At 39.4% G+C, this 20,544-nt stretch overlaps 1 protein-coding gene and 1 long non-coding RNA gene across 3 annotated transcripts; both read left to right on the top strand.

Moving 5' to 3' along the window:
• Window positions 1–7: 7 nt before the first annotated feature.
• LOC120076074 lies at window positions 8–625 on the top strand. Its single transcript, XM_039029854.1, has 2 exons — window positions 8–305; window positions 438–625. Exons 1-2 carry the CDS (start codon window positions 8–10, stop codon window positions 623–625), a joined length of 486 nt encoding a protein of 161 aa, XP_038885782.1.
• Window positions 626–1,829: 1,204 nt separating this feature from the next.
• On the top strand, window positions 1,830–3,611 carry LOC120076422. 2 transcript variants are annotated; one of them, XR_005481546.1, is made up of 4 exons: window positions 1,830–2,224; window positions 2,319–2,543; window positions 2,629–2,693; window positions 3,390–3,611. It is a non-coding gene; the product is annotated as an uncharacterized LOC120076422 (long non-coding RNA). The 2 variants fall into 2 exon arrangements; XR_005481545.1 differs by having other exon boundaries at window positions 2,319–2,693; window positions 3,390–3,610.
• Window positions 3,612–20,544: the final 16,933 nt, after the last annotated feature.

Below are 20,544 nucleotides of genomic sequence, written 5' to 3'. Positions count from 1 at the left end.
GTTGTCGATGCAACCAAGCCTAAGGCAGAAGATTATTGATGCGCAGCGAGACGACCCTTATTTGGAGGAGAGAGTTCGTAGAGTGGCGTCAGGCCAGGATAGCGAATTCTCAGTGTCAGCAGAAGGTGGCCTCCTTTATCAAGGGCGTCTGTGCGTGCCGGCGATTAGTGACGTTAAGGATAAGTTGTTGTCAGAGGCTCATAGTTCCCTATTCTCAATCCACCTCGGTAGCACCAAGATGTATCAGGATCTGAAGCGTTACTATTGGTGGAATGATATGAAAAGAGAGGTTGCGGAGTTCGTCAGTAAGTGTTTAGTGTGCTAGCAGGTGAAAGCCCCGAGGCAGATGCCAGCAGGCTTGTTACAACCATTAAATGTACCAGAATGGAAGTGGAAGCATGTGTCTATGGACTTCATCGTGGGGTTGCCTCGGACAGTTAAAGGTTTCACTGTGATATGGGTCATTATAGACAGACTTACGAAGCTAGCGAATTTCATACCTGGAAAGTCAAACTTTTCAGTGAATAAGTGGGCACAGATATACATGAAGGAAGTGGTAAGATTGCATGGAGTGCCCATGTCCATTGTGTCGGACAGAGACCCTCGTTTCACGTCTAACTTCTAGAAGAGTCTTCAGGCGGCTTTGGGGACCCGGTTAAACTTCAGTACAGCGTTCCACCCTTAGACTGATGGGTAGACAGAGAGATTGAATCAGATACTGGAAGACATGTTGCGTGCCTATGCCATAGAGTTTTCAGGAGGCTGGGATGCTCACTTGCACTTAATGGAGTTTACGTACAATAACAGTTATCAGTCCACTATTGGGATGTCACCCTTTGAGGCCCTATATGGGAAGAGTTGCAGGTCCCCTGTGTGTTAGGATGGGGTTGGAGAGAGGAGATTGTTAGGACCTGAATTGGTGCAGACCACAAATGAGGCAATACAGAAGATCAGGGCTCGTATGCAGTAGCCCAAAGCAGATAGAAGAGCTATGTCGATGTAAGACGTAAGGACCTGGAATTTGAGATTGGGGTTAATGTGTTCTTAAAGGTGGCACCCACGAAAGGTATTTTGAGGTTTGGCAGGAAAGGAAAGTTGAGTCTGAGATTCATTAGACCTTTCGAGGTCCTGGGACGAGTTGGCCCTGTAGCTTACCGTTTGGCCTTGCCCCCAGCATTGTCTTTAGTTCATAATGTCTTCCATGTTTCGATGCTAAGGAAGTATGTGACAGACTCGTCCCATATAGTTGACTACGAACCTTTACAGTTGAATGACAACTTGAGCTACGAGGAGAAGCCCATAGAGATCCTCGCCAGAGAGGTAAAGACATTGCGTCGTCGGAAAATTTCTTTTGTGAAAGTTTTGTGGTAGAACCACCAATTCAAGGAAGCCATTAGGAGCGAGAGGATGAGATGAAGGCCCAGTACCCAGAGCTTTTTCAAGGATGAACTTTCGAGGACGAAAGTTCTTTGAGGGGGAAGAATGTAATATCCCACATTTTTTTTTTATTTAATAATAATGTAATTTTCAGTAACTTTACTAGTTGGAAATTCAGTAATTGTCCTTTATTGGAGGGCATGTTTAGAATTTTGGATTTGAAGTATAAGTGCGAGAATTTAAGTGTTGGCGTGAAAATTATTCAAAATTATTCAGTTTTGAAATTCAAGTTGAAAATTAATGGCAGGAATTAATTTTCTTTGGAAAAGGAAAAGAATTAAATAGTATAAAGTGGAATAAGGAAATGATTTAATTATAATTATACTATTTTCCTTTATTATAATAATAATAATAATTATTATTATTATTATTATTTTAAAATAAAAAGAAAACCCCATCTTTCTCCTCACGCACAGCTTCCCCTTCCCCAGAATTTTTTCCTCCTGCCTTCACGAGCCGAGCCCTCCCTCACTGCCCAGATCCGTCGCGCCTTCCTCACTACCTCCCTTCGCCGCACGAGCCAGACACGCCGCTCCAGCTTTTGACCACCGCCCATCGTGCCGATCTCGCCCAGCCGGCTACTCCAGCTTTTGACCACTGCCCATCGTGCCGATCTCGCCCAACCGGTCTGAATCGCCGCCGCCGCCATTTCAGCCCCTGACTACCGTACACCGTCGCTGTCTCCCAACAGCTTGAGCCACTGCCGCCTCCAGCCGGTTTCTCCACCGTCCATCACCGCGCTGCTTATCTTCTGTTGCGTGGATCTTCGTTGGACTCTTAGATTTTGGTAAGATCTATTTTGTGGTTGGGTTTCTTGAAAGATTTTGGATGCCCACTAAGTTGGATTAAAGATTAAATTAGTCGGATTATCTTTATTTTAGATTTGAGCTTGGGAAATTACAGCAGCGACTGTCCAGTGGATTCAAGATCGTTCGACAAGAGTTTTGGTAAGAGTTATGGTCCTTATTGTTGGTTTGTGAGCACGCTTTGATTACTGAATTAAGTTTGACTTAACCCTTGTATCTTTAAAGTTTCAAGTTGTCATCCATTGGAATTTAAAATCTGTTAGAAGGAGATTTTGGAGTGGTTGTTGATCAAGTTCCTTGGTAAGCTTTTGGGTATTGTGGTTTTGAATCTGATGTGTCGCAATTATTATTGGACTGAAATTTAATGGTTGTATTCGTATGTTAGGGTCATTACTTCAAACCGCAGTCATCGTTTGGTTGTCGGAGTTTATCTGTGGAATTTCGATTAAGGTAAGTAATCTTACCACTGGAACTGCCCATAGGCCAGACTTTAGTTGTATGCTAGCGTGATGAGTGTATGTTATGGTAAATGTTAGCATGTTGATTGACAGTATGACCTGAATCAAAGTATGTTCTGGCACGAGTTCTGATTTGTTTACATACACACCTAAGTACTTGATCGTTAGTATGTGATAGTATGTGTTTCGATAATGTTCGACTATTGATTCTGCTAGTGTTTGAGGCATACTTGCATGTTGTGGAATTATGATGTAAGGTGACATGAATGTGGTATAAATTGTGTTAATAATCATGTGTATTGATGGAGCCATGGTATCAAGGATTTTCATGTATGTTTTAGAATTGTACAATGTTGATTCTTGAACGTTGAGATATGTGAATATCCTCATTGATTAGTTAGATGCTCACCAGTTTGTGTTTCCTTCGGGATTCACCAGTTTTGTGTTTTCCTTCGGGATCACCAGTTTGTGTTTTCCTTCGGGATTCATCAGTTTTTGTTTCCTTCGGGATTCAACAGTTTTGTGGCCATACTTAACTACAATAGGATAGGACTCAGTCTCTTGTTTGTTCCATATGTTTATGTGCCATATGCGGGTATCTAGAGGACATAGATGCCTAGCCTGACCCTAGTGGTGGGGTTACTTACTGAGTATTTCATACTCATTCTTTCTTATGTTGATGTTTCAGGAAAAGATAAAGATGTACCGGTGATGCCGCAACGGAATTCGTGATCGTGTCACTGAGACTAGACTTTTTCACTTCCGCATCTTAAAATTTGAGTCCTTATTTTCCCCTTAATATTTAGTTTTACTGTTTGAAATTTATTTCTAAGGATTATCTCTTTTATATACTTTTGTTAGTCTTTAAGAATTTGGATACCCTATTATTGTTTTAACAATTGCATTTAATAAATGTCTTTTGATTTTCTCTTGTTTAAGTAACATTTATTTCAAACAAACTGAGCGTCGTTTTAAATTATGTGCATGCATTTATTTTAGTAACGGCCTTATCTAAATCTTAAGGGATCGAGTCGTTACAAAGTCGATAGTAAATTTTCTTATTTACGAATAAATATTTTGATATATGTGCGAATATTTTAATTCGTAGCCGATGTATTGTCACACTGGCTCAGCCACTGAGGTAAATATCTATTTTTAAAAAAAGGTCATAATGTGGATATAGATTCCAATTGTTTATTATCAATCTAATGGCAGACGAACTTTTAATCTCCACCGTCCAATTTTATTATTGTCCTTTTTCTTCTTTGGCATCTGGACTCCCGGCCTCCACGTAATACTGGTGCAATTTTAATTGCCACGTGGAAATAATTTTATCCGTACTCGGTGTCTCACAGCTGGCAGAAGCAAAATACTAATTTTTAAATATTTGTTTTAATGGTTATATTTTTTCTGGATAAGAACTAAGAAGGAGGGATAAATTCTTCCAAAAAAAAAAAAAAAATGGAGGATAAATTAGTTTAGAATTCTAAAGTAAATTAAATAAATAAGTGCCGGTTTAATGATAATAGCTAAGTTGTGATTGGATTTAGTTTTAAAAAAAAGAAAGAAAGAAAATGACAAATAATAAATAAACATGTCCGCATTTTTTATGCCCACAGGCACATGTCATCATTTAGTCATGTAATAGAGAGAAAAGGTAAAAATTAGATTATTATTATTTTTGTAAATGAATGAAATAAGTCATGTTATTGTGTGTGTATATATATAATTTAATAGATAATATATTTATTAGTCGAAGATTTCATCTTTAATCTCACATTTATTTTATTTTTTTTTAAAAAAATTAATGTTCATTTTCATGTTTATTCAACTCGAGAAAAATGAATAATAAAGTAAAAAATCATTTTAGTTCAAACATCTTACTAACCACCTTAGAATGAATGTTGTGCATTTTTCACTCACGTATTTTAAAAATAATTGTAAAAAGTATGAACTTTATTTTAAAGATAATTGTAAAAAGTATGAACTTTAAATAAACCTCTTCGATGATCTTTTAATTTTTAATTTTTAATTTTTAATTTTAGAAAATTAAATTTATAAATAATTTTTTCTACATATTATTAGTGGGGATTATCAAAAGAGATTTTAATTTATTTTATTTTGCATTAATATTTTCAAAATAAAAAACGGTAAAAATGATTGTTTAAATAGTCATTTTTAATAAAACTCTAGAGAAAGTGTTTTATTATCTGATTATTTTTATTTTCAAATCCAATTTATCAAACAAACATGACTTATAGGTAGGTTAAAACATAGTTTTAAATGGTACAATCAGTGATATTTAACATTGGAATAAATACTTTTAATGATTTAATGAAATTATCTTCTAAAAAAATGATTTGACAAAATTATTGTCATGGTATTACAGTGCCTTTCGGACATACTCTAGTAGATTTTTTTGGGAATAAGTATATCATTGTTGTATCATTATTTATCAGCACAGGAAAATTCACTTTTGAATGAGTATCAATATACTACTTGATCTATTTGAAATATATTTTGAATGAATATTAATATATTATTGAAATATTGTCATTATATTTTGTTATATGATTTTTTTTAGTACAATAGAGGTAAGGAGATTTGAACTACAAACTTGTTAGTCATTAATACACTTGTATGTCAATTGAGTCATGTTCATTTTGGCATACTTTGTATGAATTTTCGATGTGCGTTGATAAAATATTGATACATTAATGATATATTTGTAATTCCATTATCTCTAAATGAGGGTTGACATGCTAATGCTATAATGATAAAATTTAAATGTATTTTGAATAAATATTGATATATGAATAATATATTAATGCTACATTTGAAATGAATTTTGATTAAACGTCTGCACAATCGTTTACATATACGATATTGCTAAGCGAGTGCATACTAATTACACCGTCGCACGCTATTATCTAAACGATCGTTTACCTTTTTACTAAGCGATTGTTTAGCTCCCGGTATTTACTAAATGATCGTATAGACGATCGTTTAGTTTTTCCTATGCGATCGTTTTGGACGATCGCTCACCCTTTTCCTGCACGATCGTTTACCTTTTCCTACACAATCGTATAGACGATCGTTTACTTTTACTACATGATCGTATACTTCACCTAAACGATCAAGCATCATATCTATGCGATAGACGACCTCTTTTCCCACTTGCTTGATTGTTGTGTACGGTCGCTCTTCCTCCTTCCCTCTACCAAATCCAAACAAAGCCCACACTTTGGATTCTCACTCCAAGAATACTGAGGGCTCTAAGTGGTGTCGTCTTCTCCGATTCCTTCTATCCGAGTGGTGACTGTTCGAGGTAGACGGTTGGGCTTTAGACTCGATGTGAAGAAGAAATCTTCATCTGGTATGATTTCTTGATCCCTTTTGCATCATGAAAGTATGTTTGAATGTATATGTGGTAATTCTGTCACAATGAATTGGAAAGATCCGCTTCTGCTCGTAGGTACTCTTGAATAAGAGTTCCTTCAATTGGTATTAGAGCACTCGATTTTTTGATATTCCAATTCATTGCTGCAAAAGAATTGCAAATACGTTCTTGGTGGGTGCATTTCTACACTATTTAATCGTTAAATTGCTGTGGATGTGCGGATTTATGGATGTTTTCGTGGATGTTAGCCTCGGTTTGTTTTAATTCTTTTACATTTGTGGTTGTTTGTAAAGGCCCTTGCGGTTTTGGGTATTAATAATCGTTATCGAGTCTGTATTCAAAGTCTGTATGAGTTTTGAATCGTTCGCGAAGAAGATCGGAGTAAGCATTGTGGTTCTTCGAGGAAGGTATGCGATCAAGTGTTGATCGCATTGTGCAGACGATGGGGAATGTGATCAAGTGTTGATCTCATCATGCAGTCAATGGAGTATGCGATCGTTGTTGATCACATCGGTTAGATGATGGAGTACGCGATTGCTGTTGATCGCATCGACTAAACGATGGGGTAATCAAAAGTGTTGATCGCATTGTGCAGTCGATGAGGTATGCAATCGCTGATGATCGCATTGTGTAGATATCGAGTAAGCGATCAAGGGTTTGATCGCATCGTGTTGAAGATCGGTTACACGATCACTGAGTATCGGGTCGTGTAGACGAGGTGATGCTCGCGTATCGCTTAATGCGCGTCGCTGGTCGATCGTTTAGGTTAGCAAGCTTCATCTGCTTAGTAACTGACTAAACGATCGCTTAATAACGCAAGGTAAATCGTTTACCTGGTTGCATGCATCGGTTAGACGATGAGTGTTTGTTGTATCGTTTAACAACGCGCGCATTGGACGATCGTTTAGGTCAACAAAGCTTCATCGCTTAATAAATGACTAAACGATCACTTAGTAATGCAAAGTAATCGTTTACCTGTCGTCGCTTTACACGATCACATAGATGATCGGGCTTTCACTGCCTCGTTGTCGTCTACGCGATCGTTAATTATGCTCCTATCGTTTAGTGCGCGTTGAATGATCGTCTACCTATGGCATTTACTACAGATGGAGTCCTCCTGCGGTTCAACACCGGTTTGCCTGTGAACCAGTTTGCTTGATGAAAAATGTAAATAGATAGGGTTATTTCATTCCAGTTTTGTAAAGGCTCATCCCGGTCCATAAATCCTTCATTTTTTACATGCGATGTAGGTTTTTAATATGTCATATGGTATGCACATATAGATAAACCCCACCTTAGGTCATGCATATTTTCTTTATTATAAGTGTTATAATTTAGAGAAGCATGTTTTAATTTACATAAATGCATGCTCATTCATATTTATGTATGCTTTATTTTTTTTCTTTCGTTTTATTTATAAGTATTATAAATACTTCGTTATGTGGGATGGGTGTTTTAGTTGTTTATTTTATAAATAGTTATAAAATGAAATTAGAACTAAAATAATTAATAAAAGATCATTATGTAGCAAGTCTGTCTATAGTATACCTTTTGTCGAAGACGAGTTCTGTCTAGGCTGGGATATTTAAGATGGCGGCAATAGAACACCCCTACCGGTGATGTTTGTCCCGCCTCACTGGGGCATCATTGCAAAATAGAAGTCTTTTCACTTAGGGTACTTGGAATTTGTTTTGCTAAAAATTAATTGGTTAATTAAAATGTGGTTTTTGAAAAGTCTTATAAAAGGTTATTCGTTACAACAACGGTTTTTTTAATGGCATCAGCCACTATCAATTTGCTTAACGTCGAAAAACTGAATGGCCAAAACTATTCGAGTTGGAAACATATGCTCACGACGATACTCATCATCGAGGATCTGAAGTTTGTCCTTATGGAGGAATGAAACATGAGGCTCTAAAACACATCTTCAACTCCAAAATGGAGGAAGGCACCTCTGTTCGTGAACACGTGCTGAATATGATGGTCCACTTTAATGTGGTAGAGATGAATGGGTCTAAAATCGATGAGGGTAGTCAGGTTAGCATTATCCTGCATTCATTGCCGATGAGCTTCCTCCACTTTTTCAGTAATGTGATTCTTAACAAAGTGGAATACTCCCTTACCTTTTCCCTCAACGAGTTGCAGACTTACCAATCCTTGCTGAAAAGTAAGGAGAAAAAGGGAGGTGAGGCAAATATTGTCTCGTCCTCTAAAAGGTTCTATCGAGGTTCGACATCAGGAACAAAGTTTGCACCTTCTACTTCTAACTCTGGAAAGGGGAAGAAGGGTGGTAAAGGGAAAGAGAATGTGCCTGCTAACCCGCCACCTGTCGCCTAGAAGAAGCTCCATCGCCGGTTGAAAAAAGAAAATGTTTCCACTATAACCAGGACAGACACTGGAATAGGAATTGTCCTTGTTATCTGAAGTAAAAGAAGGCTGCCAAGGCTAAGGCCAGGGCAGATAGAGGTAAATATGATTTTCTTGTATTAGAAACTTGTTTAATGGAGAATGATGATTCTACTTGGATATTAGATTCGGGCACCACTAATCATGTATGATCTTCTTTTCAGAGAATTAGATCCTGGCGATAGTTGGAGGCTGGTGAGATGATGATGCGAGTAGGCACCGGGTACATCGTCTCAGCTGTGGCAGTGGGAGACATCCAGTTTACTTTACAGAATAGGTTTCTTATATTAAAAGATGCCTTTGTAGTTCCTGAACTTAAAAAGGAACCTTATTTCTGTAAAGTGTCTATTACAATACAATTACACTATTGAATAAAGCGTTTATTCGTAAGGATGGTGTTGAAATTTGTACAATTAAACTGGAAAATAACTTGTATGTGATAAGACCTTTAGCCGTAAGTTCCCTTCATAACATAGAGATGTTTAAATTTGTCGTAACTCAATCTAAATGCCAACGAATTTCTCCAGAACCTTGTTGGACATGGTTCGTTCGATGATGAGTTACGCTTCCTTACCGGACTCGTTTTGGGGTTTCACAGTGGAGACTGCGGTATACATTCTCAATTGTGTTCCTTCTAAGAGTGTTCAAGACACCTCTGGAGTTGTGGAACGGGCGTAAAGCTAGTTTACGTCACTTCCGCATATGAGGTTGCCCAGCACATGTGCTTAAGGAAAATCCCAAGAAGTTGGAATCATGATCAAGGTTGTGCCTCTTTGTAGGCTATCCCAAAGGTACACGAGGAGGTTACTTTTATGATCCATCCGAGGTGTTTGTTTCCACGAACGCTACTTTTCTGGAGGAGGATCATATCAGGGAGCATAGTCCACGTAGTAAAGTCGTGTTAAGTGAGCTTTCTAAAGAAACTACTGAAGCTTCAACAAGAGTTGTTGAAGGACCTACTTCATCAACCAGAATTGTTGATGATAGTTCATCTGGTAGGTTGGTTCCACCTTAAGAGTTGAGGGAACCTCAACGCAGTGGGAGGGTTACGAACCCGCCTGATTGCTATCTGGGTTTAACGGAAATCCTAGCTATGGTGACAGATGACGACGTTGAGGATCCGTTGTCCTATAAAAAGGCAATGAAGGATGTTGACCGGGATGAATGGGTCAAATCCATGAATCTCAAGACAGAGTTGATGAACTTCAATTCGGTATGGGATCTTATAGATCAGCTTGATAGGGTAAGACCTATAGGTTGTAAATGGATCTACACGGGGTGCTGATGGGAAGGTGTAAACCTTCAAGGCTCGACTTGTGGCAAAGGGTTATACCCAAGTGGAGGGAGTCGACTATGAGGAGACTTTCTCACTTGTTGCCATGTTAAAGTTGATCTGTATGATAGTGCATCAAGGTGACGTGATCGTCACGAAGATCGCCTCAGAGAAAAACGTTGCTGATTCATTTACGAAGGTCCTTACGGCTATAGTGTTTGAGGGTCACCTTCATAGCATGGGTCTACGGGACCGCCCGCGGCTGGACTAGGGCAAGTGGGAGATTTTGTTGTACTGGGTTTTTATGCCCTAGTTTATTGTTTTGTGCCCGTTTACTTGTACTCCCCACTTCGCTTTAGGAGAAGTGGGAGATTGTTGGGGTTTGTGCTCTAAAGTCTCGTGTCCAGTAGTTTGTAAACAACTTTGTACGAATACTTGTGGTGTATAATATAAATGATATTTACTTCACTATTTGACTTTGCACATTTAGATTTTACCAAAAACCAATAAACATAAAATCCCTGGTTATCTGTATGTGACTTAAGCATGTATGTGGTGACATACAAGTGGTTCATGTCTTGAGTGATAACCAAAATGGTCTGTAGTATATGGATATAAGAGGGAAACCTTATCCTGGTAACGCTACGGATGCGGCCCACTTTGTGAAATGATCACAAGTGTTGTGACTTGTCACAGATGATCTGATCTTGATCATTCATTTAGGGGACATGCGAGCGGGGGCTGAAGGATCTCATACCGAGAGTTCCATGAGCATGTTCAGATCGCTCCGATTTCACAGTGACCGAAATATAAAAGATATACATTCAACACATACAGTTATGCACATTATTCTAATTATCGACATGCTCAAAATAAAAAGAATAACAGGGAAAAGGATTCCATACCAGTTGAAGACGATCTTCCAACTTTAGAATCCCAAGCAGCGGATCCCTCCAACAGATCTACTAACCTCTTGAGGCATCTTAGGACACATTTCCTTAGACAAAGTGACTCTATGCCTAAACGGCAGTAGGCCCCTCTTGGAATCCTGCATCGAGTACTTGAGCAACATCTTGTCAATGTACGATGCCTAAGATAGTGCTAGCACTTTGTTCTTACGATCTCGAAAGATCTGTATACCTAGAACAAACTGAGCCTTTCCCAAATCTTTCATTTGGAATTGCGTTGCTAGCCAGTTCTTAACTGCAGTCAGTAGACCTACATCATTCTCAATGAGTACGATATCATCTACATACAACACTAAGAAGACTACTAAAGCGTTGATGATCTTCTTGTAGACACAAGGTTTATCAACGTTTTGGTCAAAGCCATACGACTTGATCACAACATCAAATCATATGCTCCAAGATCGAGACACCTGTTTTAGTCCATAAATAGACCGATTCAGTTTGCAAATTTTTTGCTCTTGACCTTGGGCTATGAATCCCTCGGGCTGTACCATATAAATAATCTCCTCAAGATTGCCATTCAGAAAGGCCGTCTTGACGTCCATTTGCCAGATCTCATAATTATCATAAGTTGCAATGGACAGAAGGATGCGGATCAACTTTAACATGGCAACATGCAATAAAGTCTCCTCATAGTCGACTCCCTCTACCTGGGTATAACCCTTTACCACAAGTCGAGCTTTGAAGATCTGTACTTTCCCATCAGCATCCCATTTACGCTTGTAGATGCATTTACAACCTATAGGGCGAACCCCATCAGGCTGATCTACAAGATCCCATACTGAGTTGAAGTACATCGACTCCATCTCAAGATCCATGGCCTTGACCCATTCATCTTGGTCAACATCCTCCATTGCCTTCTTATAAGACAATGGATCCTCAACGTCACCATCTGCTACCATAGCAAAGATTTCCATGAAACCCAGATAGCGAACGGGTGGGTTTGTAACCGTCCCACTACGTCGAGGTTCCCTCAACTCTTGAGGTGAAACCAACCTACTGGATGAACTCCCATCAACAACTCTTATTGATGTAGTAGGCTCTTCAACAACTCTTGTTGAAGTTTCAGTAGTTTCATTGGAAAGTTCACGCAACATGACTTTGCTTCGTGGACTGTGCTCCCTTATATGATCCTCCTCCAGGAAAGTAGCGTTTGTTGAAACGAACACCCTATTTTCCATCGGATCATAAAAATAACCCCCTCGTGTACCTTTGAGGTAGTCTACAAAGAGGCATAACTTCGACCATGGTTCCAACTTTTTGGGATTAGTCTCAAACACATGTGCAGGGCAAACCCCAAATTCGGAATGACGTAAACTAGCGTTTACGCCCGTTCCATAACTCCAGAGGTGTTCTTGCAACACTCTGGAGGGAACAGAGTTGAGTATGATTACACCGCAGTCTCCATTGCAAAACCCCAAAACGAGTCCAGTAAGGAACGTAACTCATCATCGAGCGAACCATGTCTAACAAGGTCTTATTTCTCCTCTCCGCTACACCATTCTGCTGAGGTGTACACGGCGCTGAAAGTTTGGGAACAGATTTCATGTTCTATAAATAGTCCTGGAATGCGGAGTCCAAAAACTCTTCACCTCGATCTGATCAAAGTGTTTTAATCCGTCTATCCAATGCGTTTTCAACTTCAGCCTTGAACTCTTGGAACTTTTTCAAAGGATTCAGACTTCCGTTGCATAAGATAAACTACATGGAGTAATCATCAGTAAAACTGATAAATGACTCATAGGCCACCTCGGGCTCACAATTCATAGGAGCACAAAGGTCAATATGTACTAACTCAAAAGGTCCTTGGCTCTAAGAACCTTTTCCAGTAAAAGGTCGTTTAGTCATCTTACCCTCAAGGCAAGATTCACACATACAGGTAAAGAATTTTCTTTCTAACTCACTTAGAAGTCTATTCTTCACAATCTCTCAATCCTATTGAGATTAATGTGCCCTAAACGTAGATGCCAAAGATGAGCATTTTTCTTTTGAGAAATTCGTCGACGTTTTGATTGAGTTACGACAGTTGTGAACATTTTAGTATTAAGAGGAATTAATGGCTAATAGCCTTAGCACATATAAATTCAATTCAAATTTGCTGTGCAAATAAAAACACCATCTTTATGAATAAATGCTTTATTCAAATCAAAAGAAACAATGTATTTACATTGCAATAAACCACTTTATAGAAATAAGATTTCTTTTTATTCAGGAATCAATATATACATCATTTAAAATAAGAAACCTATTCTATAAAGCTAACTGGAGTCCTCCCACTGCCACAACTGAGACGACGTGCCCGATGCCTACTCGCATCGTCATCTTACCAGCCTCCAACTGTCGCCAAGATCTAATCCCCTGAAAAGAAGAACAAACATGGTTAGTGGCGCCTGAATCAATTATCCAAGCAGAATCATCATTCTCCACTAAACAATTTTCAAGCACAAGCAAATCATATTTACCTTTATCTGCCTTGGCCTTAGCCTTGGCTGCTTTCTTCTTCTTCAGATATCGAGGATAGTTTCTCTTCCAGTGTCCATCTTGGTTGCAATGGAAACATTTTCTTTTAGCAACTTGTGGACGCCTCCTTGGGGCGACAGACGGTGGGTTAGCAGGTGCCTTCCCTTTTTCCTTACCACCCATCTTCTTTTTCCCCTTTGCAGAGTTAGAAGAGGAAGGTGCAGACTTCGTTCCTGAGGTCGAAACTCTATGGAACATCCTGGAGGATGAAACAACATTTGCCTCACCCTTCTGCCTTTCCTTACTTTTTCAGTAAAGATTAGTATGTCTGCAACTCGTTGAGGAGAGTTGTAAGGTTATATTTCACTTTGTTAAGAATCACATTGCTAACAAAGTGCAGGAAGCTCTTCTGCAAAGAATGCAGGATTATGCCAACCTGACTGCCCTCATTGATGGTAGACCCATTCAACTCCACCACATTAAAGTGGACCATCATGTTTAGCACATGTTCACAAACAGAGGTGACTTCTTGCATTTTGGAGTTGAATATGTATTTAAGAGTTTCATGCATAAGCTGTTTAGATGGTTGTCCAAACATCCCCCGCAGGGATTCCATGATCTCACACGCTGAGACCACAGGCTCATGTTTCTTGGCCAAGACTTCAGAAATACTTGCCAAGATGTAGGCTCGGGCCTTCTCATTCGCCCTTGTCCATCGCTTGTATGCCTTCCGAACATTTCGAGCAGCATTTGGAGCTGGAATAGGAGGACAAGCCTCCGTGAGAGCGAACATGAGATCCTCGATGATTAGGATCGTCGTGATCATGTGTTTCCATGTTGAAAAATTATTGCCAGTTAGTTTTTTGGCGCTTAACAACGATAACATGGCTGTTACCATTTGAAAAAGTTGCTGAAAATATGAACAAAACTTTATTAGATTTTGCTAAACCATTTTTAAACCAATCAGTTTTGCAAAATAGTTTCAAGTACCCTAAGTCATAGACTTCTATTTTGCAATGATGCCCTAGTGAGTCAGGACGAACGCCACCGGTGGGGTGATCAGTTGCCCCTTCGCTGGAATGAGACATTCTCAACCATTAGGCAGAACCAACTCTTGGAACTCAACCTAATAGCCACCATTTGTTCGGTCTAGAATAGTTAACCCTTAACAATCCTACGTAAGTGTAACCCCTCGTTTTCGGCCCCATATTCTCGCCCTAATGCGCTTACCGTAGGGTAAAGACAGATTAGGACAAGAGACTAAGTAACCTTATCCTCTTACAGGAGATCAAATAAAGAAATGCATAAAATAGCCATCCTATAGGGGGACACACCTAGGGTGCCACGAGCGATGCGTAGAAACTTTATTTAATCCATTGAGGGAGACCGAGGGATATGCTCTCGCACTTCCCGCTTCCACTTACTATGAACATTCTCTCCATCCACCTTGATATTGACCTACCATACACCATCCGTTGGGGGGACATGCCAAAGGTGCCGCGAGGCCGAGGATAGATCTCACGATGTAGACTTTAGGAGAAAAGTGAAAGGTTTAAGTGAAGTATCTTAGACCCCAAGTACCTCCCACTGAATGTTCTACCTAGGGATTCATTAACCTAGACAATCCGGCTACTGATTTTATTGTAAGTCGTCTTGTTAAAGTCTGCTCATAAACAACGTTTGTCTATGAAATATGAACAAGTTCAAGTAGTCCCATTTAAACACTTTAATGGACTGTCCTTAACTTGCATGCATGCATTAAATCTATCTAATTCACCTTTCCAGGTAGGGGTGTTACGTTTCTATCAACTTAAATACCCCAGCTTAAACAGAACCCGCCTTGGACAAAAGGTCCCTCATAGATAGATTTGCTACACTTTAACCTTTTATTACCCAATTTAATCCTATTAAACTGATTAAAAGATTAAAGCCTTAGGGTTGCTAATCGTATTAGAACCGTGATTTTAGGTCTATGTGATCCAAGTTTTAAACACTTTAAAACCATGAATTAAACCTAAGTGAGCATGCATGTCTTTCTTATTTCTTTTAGTTCTAATTTCTCTTTAACTTTTAAAAAGAAACAACTAAAACCATTGTGCACAACGAGGCGTTTATAACATTTATAAAGTAACCTATGTCATGCTTCATGCAATGTTCGGTCATTACTATATATATAACTTTTATATAATGCGTAATAACCAAGCAAACATGTTATCATTCACCCTTATACTATAACAATTATAATATAAAGATGATGCATGTCAATGCTTTTTATGCATGCATAAATATAACTCTTTTATTATATGATGCATGAGCATGCTCTTACATAATTAAAATCATGCTTCTCTAAATTATAACAATTACAATAAAGAGATGATGCATGTTCATTGCATAACCTAAGGTAGGATTTACTATATGTGCATACCATATGACATATAAAACATACATCACATGTAATAAACAAAGGATTACTGGACCGAATGAGCCTTTACACCAAAAAAGGGGAATGAAAAACCCTATCTATTACATTTTTCATCGAGCAAACCGGTTCACAGGCGAACCAGGTCTTGAACCGCATCGTGTAGCAAACTCCAGCAGGTAGACAATCGTTCAGCGCGTACTAGACGATAGAAACATAAGCAAACGATCGCGTAGATGACGACAAGGCTACGAAGCCTGATCATCCATGCAATCGTGTAGCGTGACGATAGGTAAACGATTTACCTTTAGTTACTAAGCGATGAAGCTTGTTGACCTAAGCGATCGTCTAGCACGCGCGTTTAAATGATACACGAGCGTCTCATCGTCTAACCAATGCGTGCAACTTGGTAAACGATTTCCTGGCGATGCTAAGCGATCGTTTAATCAATTACTAAGCGATGAAGCTTACTGACCTAAACGATCGTCTAGTGCGTGCTTGCATTAAAGATACTCAGCGTTCACGTACCCGATCGTCAACCTGATGCGACCAACTCTTGATCGCATTCCCCATCGTTTAACCGATGCATTCATCCGCGATCGTATACTCCTTCATCTTCACGATGCGATGGACAGCGATCGCGTAGAACTTTTTTTACACAATGCGATCAACCCTAGATCGTCTCCTTCCTCGAAGAGCCTCAACCTTTGCCCAGAACTTCCACAAGCGACTCAAAACTTAAATGTTGGATACAGAATCGATAATGATTATTATTACCCAAAAACGCAGGGGCCTTTACAAACAACTGCAAATGTAAAAGGATTTAAACGAACCGAGGCTAATCATCCCGAAAACATCCATTAATCTGGCATATCCACAACAAATTTAACAAATAAAATAGCGTAGAAATGCACCCACCATGAATGTATATATCATTTCGTTGCAACAGATGAAATCAGAGTATCAGAAACCTGACTCTAATACCAATTGAAGGATCTCATACCAAGAGTTCCATGAGCATGTTCAGATCGCTTCGATTTCACAGTACTGAAATATAAAAGATATACATTCAACACATATAGTTATGCACATTATTCTAATTATCGGTATGCTCAGAACAAAAAGAATAACATGGAAAAGGATTCCATACCAGTTGAAGACTGTTTTCCAACTTTTGAATCCCAAGCAGTGGATCCCTCCAACAGATCTACCAACACTTGGCGAGAATGTCGACTGCAACAACATGTTCAATACGAGCACGGACATTGTAGTGGGTATGACACCACCACTAATGAACCCCGGGTATTCTCATCATGAAAACCCAAAGAGTGGGCTTTGGTGAGTTTGGTAGAGGATGGAGGACAATGAGTCGTGTATACGATAAGCAAGTGCGAGATAATACGACACTATCATATAGCGGAAGTGCTTATCGTATAAAAGAGTTACACAATCGTGTAGGAAAGTGATGACGGGAAATTGGAAGTCAATTTTACTCGACAACCAACTTCCCTTGGACGCGTTATGCGATGCATGTTCCTAAGATATGCGTTGATAGTCATGCGTCGATGGTCATGCGTTGGAATGAAAAATGGGTTAATCGAATGTATGCGATGACTATGCGTCTTACCACAAGTTTTCTTACATTCACGCCAAGTATAACATGAGCGTAAGTTTCTCGGGTAATCCGAGGTCGAACACAGGGGCTTGTAGCTATATATTGCAGTGATGTGCATGCGGCAGTTTGAATAAAAGAATGGAGGGGATGTTGCTATGTTAATCCTACTCCTACTCCTATCTAACAGACAACGCAATGAGAATTATGCATGAAAGGTAGAGATGCGACAAACCTTGACATGAAATAAATGTATGGGAAAGAAGATAAAATGCGGAGTTGTTTTCATTGCAAAACTTAAGAGTGGTCGCAAGGGCAACCCTAGTCAACGCAAACTAATGCGATCATGCAACACTCATATAATAGTAAACCACCTCTCGGTGCGAATGCTACGGCTTTTAATGCTAGAACGGATGCGATGTATGTGCAGAGGTGTCTATAGGCCTACACATAAGCCTCTAATTCTTGTCTATGCGATGATACACAAACAAGGCGACCACATATCATCATCCTATTCCTAGGGTGCACGCGATGCAGTGTTGACAAACAGAGCTTATCTCTAAGTCCTTATCTCTTGCTTATGCCGATCTAATCTTGCTCTCCCGAATCTAGATTCTAACCTAGCTCTCTCAAGTCATTAGGTTCTTTCTTTAGATTCTCTCTCGAGTAGCTCTAAAGGGGTGTTGAGGAAAACAAAAGACAAGACAAACACATGAACTTGGTTGACGCAAGATTGTTACTTTCCCTAGTGAACAATGCATACCTTGCTTAATGCATCCAACCACTTACCCTCTCAAATAGTTGATTGTTGTTGACTTCACTCATAGACAAGCAATGCATTAGCTCATAGACAGGCGTTGTAGCAACTTCACACTAAGCAAATAAGATTACTCACATACTCTACAACGCACACCTCTCGGTGGGTTGCTACATGCTTCATATTCCTAATCCACATGACTAAGTATGCAATACCTAAGCAATCTCACTAAGTGTTACAATGAAAGTAAAGATGCTAAGCAAGAAGATGGAGATGAAGTCGAAAGAATAGAGAAATGCATTGAAAACACATTGTATTAATTTCTTAATTCAAAATTTCATACAATACAATTTAGAAAAAGAAAGGAAAAGAAATGACCGGCTGAAAGCAAAACTTTGCTTCTAGGGGATGCGCGTCAAGGCTGCCGGTGGTGCCATGGATGGGCGGAGGAGCTGACTCTCTCGAGATCTAACTCCGGTCGAAGGCTCCGGTCGTCACTTAGAATGGATGAAGGAGGTGAAGAACTCTCAGCCGTTTTCTCACGCGTTTGTCTGGATCGCAAGGATCCGCCATAGGCAACCTTTAGGCGAAAACCTTCGATAAAATGAATTTCAGCTCAGGCTTTTTTTTATAGAGCTTTGGTCAACGACAACATTAATTGGACTGCTCTGAGTCTGACGTTCAGTGCGTTAGTCCTTTTCTGAACCTCTGCCACTAACGGCGTGGTTGGTGAAATGTCAACATCAGCTTTGGATTTTCTCGAGGTAGATGCATTGATGCATTCATTCCACCTACCTTGCATTGATCCCATTAGAATGCATTGTCGTGTGGCCGCATTCGCTTACACATGCAACTCTACATGGATGATCGTAATCGCTTGATGAAGCGTAACTCCCATGCGATGGACGTCATACGGCTGATTATCGCAAACATCCATGCGTTGATCGATGCATTTGCCTTGTGAGGGAGTGTTTCTTCCCATGCGGTCGTCTAGTGACTGGCCTGGTTTCCGCGCTTTGCGTTCATTTCCTGCATTGGCCTACAAAATATAGAACAATTGGATGCATAATTAAACACAAAAAATCACGGGTTAGCTGACGATTCTGACATTGTTGACCGACGCACGCTCATGATTCTTGTGAATTCCCTATCAGTGATGATCGACGCACATATTTCAGCCTAACAATCTTCATATTCTAAGTAAAAGGCCTAAGATGACATGGCATTTCTCCATGGTCATCAGAAAGGGGCTTCGACGACTCGTTTAGGAAAAACATATACGAATCGTTTTAAGAGAAGTTGTGAAGGTAGATGATTGTTTAGCGGAAGAGCTACTATCGTATAGGCCTCGGGCGATCGTTTCACGAATTCTTTTTGGGCGTCGAAAATAATGAATGCACCATTCGAAAATGAAAACTCTCTTTTCATTTTTATCCCGCCGGTTACCATATAACCAACGTCGCCCACGTACCACGTCCGAACGTGAAGAATGGTTAATTATCATATAATTAATCAATTAATTAATTATTAATTAATTAATATATATTTATATCCTATAGTTTGATATCAACATCTACTATAGTATTTTCTCCTCTACTTGATATAAATATATTTATATCTAATTTCCTCCAAAATAATGTATCTCATACATTTAGCCAATAATTATATATAATTAACCAGTCCAATTATATCATATATAATTGGAACTTTCTCTTGTGAATTTGAACATTTCAAATTTAACCCAAACATGGTTCTCGACTTTATCCAAGCTACTCAGGGGACCTAATGAAACCTGTGGCTCGAAGCTCCAATGGTATGTGAATAGCTGACTAAACTCTTTAGCCACGAGATCCACCATCCGTTAACTCTTAGTGATTCCACTAAAGACCAATAGCTGAACTCTTCTTACCACAGATATATTCTGTGTCCATTGGCTATAACCAATCATGAGTACGATGACCTTCACAGATGCTCGTAAGTAAGTTGGGCCAATTTACCATTTTTCCCCTATAGTTACATCTCACTCCTTAAGTACCACTGATTCCTCTAATGAACAATACAACATAGTCCAACTATGTGGAACACCTCTCAAGCCAGAGAAAGTGTGTGGAATCAACCCTTAAGGGGCCATCTATCTACTTACCCCTTCTCGGGGAAGGAGTGAATTTCATTCTTGTGTAGCTGAGTTTCCAGCTCTCAAATAAGATGAATCCCACAAAATGGTAGGTTTGAAATCAGCGATCTGGCCTCGCACCCATACAAATCAAAAGACCGTCCTCAATGGCAGGAGTTCCCAACTCACTCAAGATTGAGGTCATGTTACATCATGGTCATCCTAGTGAAGTGAAGTCTCTGTCATGAACGGTGTTATATAACGAGATGTTAACACTTCGTGGTCAGGTCTCTATACAAACTTTTTTGTATAGGATACCCTTGCTCGCATGTCCCCAACACGAATGATTAGGATCAGACCATCTGTGATAAGTCACAACACTTGTGACCATTCCACAAAGCGGGCTGCGTTCGTAGTGTTACCAGGATAAGGTTT

The sequence above is a fragment of the Benincasa hispida genome, chromosome 4, assembly GCF_009727055.1.
Source record: "Benincasa hispida cultivar B227 chromosome 4, ASM972705v1, whole genome shotgun sequence".
Lineage (NCBI taxonomy): Eukaryota > Viridiplantae > Streptophyta > Magnoliopsida > Cucurbitales > Cucurbitaceae > Benincasa > Benincasa hispida.
The sequence above is the reverse complement of the archived record's forward strand: the minus strand, read 5'-3'. Positions and strand labels throughout refer to the sequence as shown.

Excerpts from the sequence above, each read along its gene's own strand:
- LOC120076074 (XM_039029854.1), top strand. The coding sequence starts at position 8 with ATGCAACCAAGCCTAAGGCAGAAGATTATTGATGCGCAGCGAGACGAC. Across the intron at positions 306-437 it reads AGAGGTTGCGGAGTTCGTCA|TTAAAGGTTTCACTGTGATA; the intron begins GTAAGTGTTTAG and ends TGCCTCGGACAG.